Source organism: Rhincodon typus, chromosome 30, assembly GCF_021869965.1.
Source record: "Rhincodon typus isolate 14 chromosome 30, sRhiTyp1.1, whole genome shotgun sequence".
Taxonomy (NCBI): Eukaryota; Metazoa; Chordata; class Chondrichthyes; order Orectolobiformes; family Rhincodontidae; genus Rhincodon; species Rhincodon typus.
In genome coordinates, this window is record NC_063361.1 from 31,109,624 (window position 1) to 31,117,681 (window position 8,058).

The 8,058-nt window shown below is 43.4% G+C and overlaps 1 protein-coding gene across 1 annotated transcript; it reads right to left on the bottom strand.

Annotated features, from left to right (window-relative positions):
* Window positions 1-2,211: 2,211 nt before the first annotated feature.
* LOC125486552 (dickkopf-related protein 3-like) lies at window positions 2,212-7,969 on the bottom strand. The gene is made up of 4 exons (XM_048614421.1): window positions 7,907-7,969; window positions 7,168-7,342; window positions 3,611-3,806; window positions 2,212-2,812 (listed from the first exon to the last, which is right to left on the bottom strand). Exons 1-4 carry the CDS (start codon window positions 7,967-7,969, stop codon window positions 2,749-2,751), a joined length of 498 nt encoding a protein of 165 aa, XP_048470378.1. The 3' UTR covers window positions 2,212-2,748.
* Between the last annotated feature and the right edge of the window lie 89 nt (window positions 7,970-8,058).

The following is an 8,058-nucleotide window of genomic DNA, read 5'->3' on the forward strand; positions in this document are numbered from 1 at the left end:
TTACCCCTTCAACATGTGGGCCAAGAAAGAACAATGGTTACCTGGACTTGCAGCAAAAGCCGTTTCGGTGGGCTGCAATTCAGATAGTGTAGTTATATGATCAGACCATTTCGGGGGAATGTTACTTTGTGGTCTCCTCACTTTTTTCAGTCTGACAAAATGCATCAACTACAATATGCACGATCTTCAGTTGGCCTTTGCAGCCAGCTGTTTTATGCTTGGAGTCTGTGCATTAAAGTATCTTCCACTTTTGTCAGGACTACTGCTTATAGCCTACCTCTGACCTACTTATCAACATGCATTCAGCTGCTGAACTTTTTTAATGTTTTTTAAAAATAGCAATTTGTAGACTTTGGAGTTCAGTTAATTACTATTTTTTAAGAATTGCAATGTTATATTATTGCAATGTCAGAATTTTATTATTGGCACTCCATTTTTGTGGGATTTGACTAGTTCCCCTTCTCTATACGTTGTACATTTTACTGGCCTCTGTAGACACGTGACCGCTACAATTAAATTTCATTGAAAGATCAAATCTTTTAAGTTTTTATTGCTGACTGTGACAAATGGCGGCGAACTTTTTAATCTAATGTCTGGCTATGGGTGTAACTGACAAGATTGGCATTTATTACCTTGAAGGTGGTGCTAAAAGTATCTTTCGGTGTAGTCTTCCTGGTGACGGTGCTTCTATGATATTGGTAGGGTAAGGGTCCCAGGCAAAAGGGAATCCTGGAGGCAGCAAAGATGCTAGCTCATGAACAATTTAACTGAACCAATAAACCTTAATCTCAGCAAGATCATCTTCAGTTTTGAGAAGAGTATCTTTTTTTTTGAAGGCTACAGGAACTTTTCACAATTCCTTGCATAGAAATGATCTTCAACTCTTTACAACTTCTAAGCACTATAAGCAGAGATAGGCAATACCTTCAGCCAGTTACTGAGATGGTTATGGATGCACATTGTATCGACCAACATACTTCATTCATTTAAGTGCTTTTATAGATGAAAGTGCAAAGAAATTGATCTTGGCAACTTTCTTTTGCCTGACTTTGCAAAGGAATATTTCGTTAATGCAAAGCCAGCTTTGTAGTGACTTTGTCAGAACTCTTGCCTCTTCTGGTTTACCTAGTGCTGAAGAGCAGTGTAATAGTGTATTTAAAAAGCCAACCTGTTAATAAATCTGATCTAATTTTTCATCAGTGGATGCCAACAAAATGGAGCAGAATTATTGGGGACCTACTTGTTTTAATGCGCCCTCCCTGAACCAAACCCTTAAGGGTTGCTCCACAAGACAGTGGTTCAAACAAAGCTGTCCATTTTGGGTTAATTTTTGATACAGTTGAAAATTTTGGGAGTCATTGAGGGCAAAATGCCCCCAAAAATTAATGGAAACACTCTACCTCCACAAAAAGCAAACCTGATCTGAGGACTGTACTTGTTGCATATTCATGATTTTTAGTCCTGGCTCCAGAAACAAATCATTTCCATAAATACATTTGTTGACTCAGACATCCAATCATGTAATTTTATTTACTGCTTCTGGTGGTAAGCCTTCATCTGTCAGTTTCATAATTTTTTTTAAAATTGACTTGAGTATTAATATTTAACAGGTCACTTTCCTCAATTGTGAGGAAATGAGCCAGTATTGAAAGGAACTTGGAACACGTTACTGATAACATTGTTACAGTCTGCTTAATGTTCTGTGTATTGAAAATACATGCAAAACATCTTTCATTCCAAGACGTAATGAAGCATGTGTTTTAAATAAATTTTTTGTTGTGCTTTTTATTCTTGTGTATTTTTTAAATGAGTAACAACAAAGCTAAACTTTATTTCCCTTAAAGGGCAAAGTGAGGGGATAACATTCCTGCCTTCCAGCACTGAAGAACAGGACTCTAACATGTATTCATGAGCTACTGGGAGCAGCAAGAGTCAATATCCAGGGTGTTCATTGAAGCTCACTTCCAATTTTGTTGCTCCAGTGAACAACAATTGAGCTGTACAAATGTGGAAGATTGCTTGGTATGCTGGTTTCCTCCCACTGCATCTGAGGTTGGTGATGGATGGGGACATCTGGCATTAGCCATGATCGCTACTGGAAGACACATGGTGGTGCTTATCGGCCTTCTGCACTTGTTCCACAACATTTGCAGACTTTTCTCAATCAACATATTCAAATGTTCTCACCCATGTCTGGAGCAGGTGACACTTGTGCCCAGGATTCCTGGCTCAGGAGTCTTACCCTTCCATAGGAATTTCATAATCTATCATTTTTAGTTTGACTTTAACCATCCCTGTTTTTGCATGATGCATTGCTGATGGAGTTGTGGACTAGTCATTGCAATCAGTTGGTTGACTAGTCTATGGACCTAACCATCAAAACAAAAGCTCAAATCTTTGGGTACTACACAACTTTTTTTCTTCCACACAGGACACATGTCTTAAACAACATGCATAAAGTGACAAAACAACTTAGAATATTGAAGTAGCCATTTCAATAACTACTACTAACTCCACTTGCGCATTGTAGATGGTATTTTCTCTTCAGTGTTGTGATGTGGCAGTGAGTAATTAGAATGAACAAGTTATGCCCTAATACCTAAACAGCATTTCCTTGTATTCATTAGTAATGGTTATAAATTGACTGCTATCAGTATTTACATTATGAATCACTTAACAAATTTGTGATTAAATAACATGGAATATATTTACAGTAAATACAGCTGTGTACAGAATGTATTCTTTTTGTTAGGACAAAGAAGGGTTCAGGCACTGCCAGGTATCCACATTTTCCCAATAATCAAACTCTTTCCTGTGAGAAAATAAACAGATTCATGAGAAATTGTTTGCTGCTTCAATCAAGATAATCAGTTTGATATTTTTATTTGAAGCAGAAGTGCTGGCTTTGGAACAGAACAAAAAAAATTAATCTTGTATTCAGGGAGAAATGGTCAGGTATACCATTCACATGTCCCTTAAGCAGTTATAATACTAGTGCTTTTGCAACATAGATCCCCATGTATTTGGCTCATTACTCGCTTTAGTGAAAGTGCCACCTGATTTCCTGTTTAGTTTTTTGAGACAGCTGGGAACTAGATGGGATTTTACAATGTTTACATAGTTGTCATGAGACAATTTTTTTGGTCCCAGATTTTTATTGAATTTAAAAGTCACCATCTGCCATGCTTGGGTTTGAACTGATGGCTGAAAAGAACATTAGTGTAGTTCAGTGCCAATATTACTCCTCCACCATCTTTCCCCACCGTCAGTCATTGTGATGGTAAACAGTAGATCATAATGCCCTTGAATAATGATCATAAAGTCAATTTGAATAAAATAGGGCAGACTATCACTCATGCTATTGTTACAAGCTTTCAAACATCAGCAAGGAAATGCAAGTGTAATGCCCCTAGAAGCATCCCTCTATTCTGCAGGTGAACTTAGAATATCTAGAAATAAAGGAACAGGAGTAGGCCATTCAGCCTGTTGTGCTATTTCATGAAATAGTGGCAGATGGGGTTTAACTGCATATACCTGCCTTTGAGATATTCCTTAAGTGCTGGAGTGGGACATCAACTTTGTATGGGTGTAGGAAGCGTGTTCTACTTACTCTCGCATGATCCTGTTGTTTCTGCAGATTAGCCCTTCCTCACAGGGACACAGCTGGTTAATGCTGTAAGCCAGCCCTCCATCAGGAACATAGCAGTCCATGCCTGAAGTCAACTTCTTCTTGCAGATCATCTCTCCATGATGTCTTGCACAGCACATGGAAACACTGCAGTCTTCATCGTGTTTACAGCGAGCTCCTGCGGGAAAAGAAACATAACCAGTTGAGGGCAATGGAAATATTCTCAGGTTATGGCTAGAGCTAATCCCTTCCCCTTGGGGGTCTGTTATGGAATTGTGATTGTTATGTTTAGACCCCTGCCCCACTGTACGTACGCAAGTAGCCAATGCGGATGTAATGTTTACCCTTGGGTTTCCCCAACTCCTACCTGATTCCTGGATAACTCCTGCAGCCCAGATTTTGGGGCTGCCACCCTGCAAGGATGGGGATTGAAGTGGTGAGGGATTGGTGGGCTTGTCAGGCTTGTCTTGATGTGAGCCAACCCAAGAGATAAATCAATGGCCATAAAAGGATGGCAAAAGCAACATACTGCAAATGCGAAGATAACAAGGTGAAGAGCTGGATGAACACAGCATCAGAGGAGCAGGAAAGCTGAGGTTTCGGGCCTAGACCCTTCTTCAGAAATGGGGGAGGGGAAGGGGGTTCTGAAATAAATAGGGCGAGGGGAGAAGGCGGATAGAAGAAGATAGGTGGAGAGGAGACAGATAGGTCAGAGGTGGGGATGGAGCCGGCGAAGGGGAGTGTAGGTGGGGAGTTAGGGAGGGAGATAGGTCAGTCCAGGGAGGACAGGCAGGTCAAGGGGGCGGGCTGAGGTTAGTAGATAGGAGATGGGGGTGGGGCTTGAGGTGGGAGGAGGGACAGGTTAGGGAGGCGGGGACAAGCTGGGCTGGTTTTGGGATGCGGTAGGGGGAGGGGAGATTTTGAAGCTTGTGCAGTCCACATTGATACCATTGGGCTGCAGGGTTCCCAAGTGGAATATGAGTTGCTGTTCCTGCAACCTTTGGGTGGCATCGTTGTGGCACTGCAGGAGGCCCAGGATGGACATGTCGTCTGAGGAATGGGAGGGGGAGTGAGAGGTGCAGTTGTTTAGTGCACACCAAGCGTAGGTGTTCCGCAAAGCAGTCCCCAAGCATCTGCTTGGTTTCCCCGATGTAGAGGAGGCCACAACGGGAACAGCGGATGCAGTATACCACATTGGCAGATGTGCAGGTGAACATCTGCTTGATGTGGAAAGTCTTCTTGGGGCCTGGGATGGGGGTGAGGGGGGAGGTATGGGGGCAGGTGTAGCACTTCCTGCGGTTGCAGGGAAAAGTGCCGGGTGTGGTGGGGCTGGAGGGGAGTGTGGAGTGGACAAGGGAGTCACGGAGAGAGAGTGGTCCCTCTGGAAGGCAGATAAGGGTGGGGAGGGAAAAATGTCTTTGGTGTTGGGGTCGGATTGCAGATGGCAGAAGTGTCGGAGGATGATGCGTTAGATCCGGAGGTTGGTGGGGTGGTATGTGAGGACAAGGGGACTTCTGTTTTGGTTGTTATTGCGGGGAGGGGGTGTAAGGGATGAGTTGCGGGAAATGCGGGAGACACGGTCGAGGGCGTTCTCGACCACTGAGGGGGGGATGTTGCGGTCCTTGAAAAACGAGGACATCTGAGATGTTCGGGAGTGGAATGCCTCATCCTGGGAGCAGATGCGGCGGAGATGAAGGAATTGGAATAGGGGATGGCATTTTTGCAGGAAGGTGGGTGGGAGGAGGTGTATTCTAGGTAGCTGTGGGAGTCGGTGGGCTTGAAATGGATATCGGTCCAGCTGAAACCTTTTGTCCCAGTACCCTGTCGTCTTGGAAGAGAATTATTTGCAAGGGAAGGGAAGAGTTAGATAGATATAATTCAGAAACGTACTCAGTTGACAACCACTCCTTATTCTGTTGGTTACACAGCCAATGTCTTTGTTTGCTTTTTATTCTATATTTAATTAAATTCACCTAAGTAAATACACTTGGAACAAAAACTACTGTCAGTAATGTTGGCCACGAAATCAATTACCATTAAAAGCCCATCTTGTTCACTAATATCCTATAGGGAAGAAAATTTGCCATCCTTACCTCTGGCTTATGGTCAGCTCCAAACTGCCCCTGAAAATGGCCTGGCAAACCACCCAGTTAACAAAAAGGACACTGACCAGCTTCTCAATGACAGTTGGGGTGGATAATGAATGCCAGCCTTGCCAGCGATGTTCACATGCTGTGAATGAGTAAAGTGCAAGTTCATGCTTCTCAGATGTGAGCTCTCTTGGATGTAATACTTAAGGTAGAATTGTCAGTGCCCAGAGAGAGTACCTCAAATCCAGGAGAGTATTTATAATCGACTATGATCCGTACTTGGGTCCCCCGCACGATAAAACTCCTAGTCCTGCAACAGCAACCCCAATCGTAGAATCCCTACAGTGTGGCAGCAGGCCATTCAGCCCATCAAGTCCACACTGACCCTTCAGACAGCATCCCACCAAGACCCACCCTACCCCTGTATTTCCCAGGGCTAACCCACCTCACCAGCGCAACCCTAGACACTATGGGCAATTTGGCATGGGTAAAGCACCCAATCCGCACATCTTGGCATTGTGTGGAGGAAACCGGAGCAACTGGAGGACACCCACACAGACACGGGGGGAATGTGCAAACTCGACACAGATAGTCACCCAAGGCTGGATTCAAACCCAGGACCCTGAGTCACTGTGCTGCCCAACTAGTTAAGATAGAGTCAGCATGAGCTAGATCTCTAAGGATGTTTGAAGGAAATTAAATAAGACACTCAAATAAGACACTGAAGTCTAAATCTATTGCTTTGGGCAACAAACAAGTTCAAAACATGACAGAACTGCCTCTGTCCTGTGCTAAACTTCCCTCCGAGTTGAATTCCCACTAATCCAGACTCAAGTGTTGTAGGAAGAACAAGGAGGGAGAAATGGCCAAGTTGTAAAGGTAGCAAAGATGTATCTGCATCTTGTTTTCTGAAATTTAGACTGAATATGTTTCCAGGTCTGTTGCTGTTTGAGAGAGGTTGTCGAGGCAATAGTGCAAAGATGTGGGATTGTCCTCTGAATAATTTTAATGCTCAATTCTGACGCATACATGGAATAACACCATTTTCAAGTTTTTTTTCTCTGTTGCGGGGTGGGGTGGGGGGGCGTGGGGTGGGGTGCCTGCGAGGTATGGGTAAATGAAAAAGTCATGAATTGAGCAAGCAATGATTACCAACTATAGATCCTTTGTCAATACGTTCCCAAAACGGTATAAGGCAGTGAATTGTGAGGGGGGTAATTGCACATGCTTTGCAGTGATTAGCTCATTGCATTTCAATGGATCTTCAGGTCCATCTTCCTAACAAAAGCATGACTGAAAGTCCAGTTTTTCCAGAGAGAGCACATTTGAGTTAGTGACATCTAGCTGCTTTTAATTTCAATTCAATCAAGCCAGTTGCAGATTTTGAGTCCTTTATCTTTTCCACATGTATTTAGGAGGGCTGATTCAGATTACCTCAATTTCTCTTACCTTCGTGTCCTTTGGGAACAGTGAAGTGACACTGGCCAAACATGCAGCTCAGACCCTGGGAGCACTGACTATCCCGGCGACAGAAATGGCCTTCATCTCTTAAAGGGGCACACATCCTAAAATGTTTGTCGCAGAAGAATCCCACACCACAATCATGATCGTGTTCACACAGCACCTGAATAATACAATGCAAAGCGATTTTAATATAAAACCGTCTGAAAAAGGTTTTTTTATAAAAAAGGTATTGTCCAACTATTTCAGAGATAGTAGGAACTGCAGATGCTGGAGAATCTGAGATAACAAGGTGTAGAGCTGGATGAACACAGCAGGCCAAGCAGCATCAGAGGAGCAGGAAGGCTGACGTTTCAGGCTTAGACCCTTCTTCAGAAATGGGGGAGGGGAAGGGGGTTCTGAAATAAATAGGGAGAGAGGGGGAGGCAGATAGAAGATGGATAGAGAAGAAGTCCTTAATACTGAAAACCTAGGTTTGGATAATTACATTGCCTTGTAAATATTAGCATTAAATATTAATGTTAACCTGCACAATATGCTCAGCCGTTCAGACAAATCAGACCAGTTTATATATGCACAGGTTAATGGGTTGAAACATGCAAACCAGGACCTGAGGGGAATAACATATCCCATAGAATTGGAGTCGCTGTAGTCTTACCAGACCATAGGGCTGGTCTCTCATTACAGAGAGACAACTGTTGGTAATTTAACCTGAGGGCCACCATACCTCACATGAAGGGAGAGGACAGTTCTTCGTGGTAACCTCAGCTGGTGTGGGAATTGAATCCATACTGTTTGCATCAGACTGCGTCACAAACCAACCATTCAGCCAATTGAGCAAAACCAACTCCAATCACAAAACAGAGCAGGCCATTTACC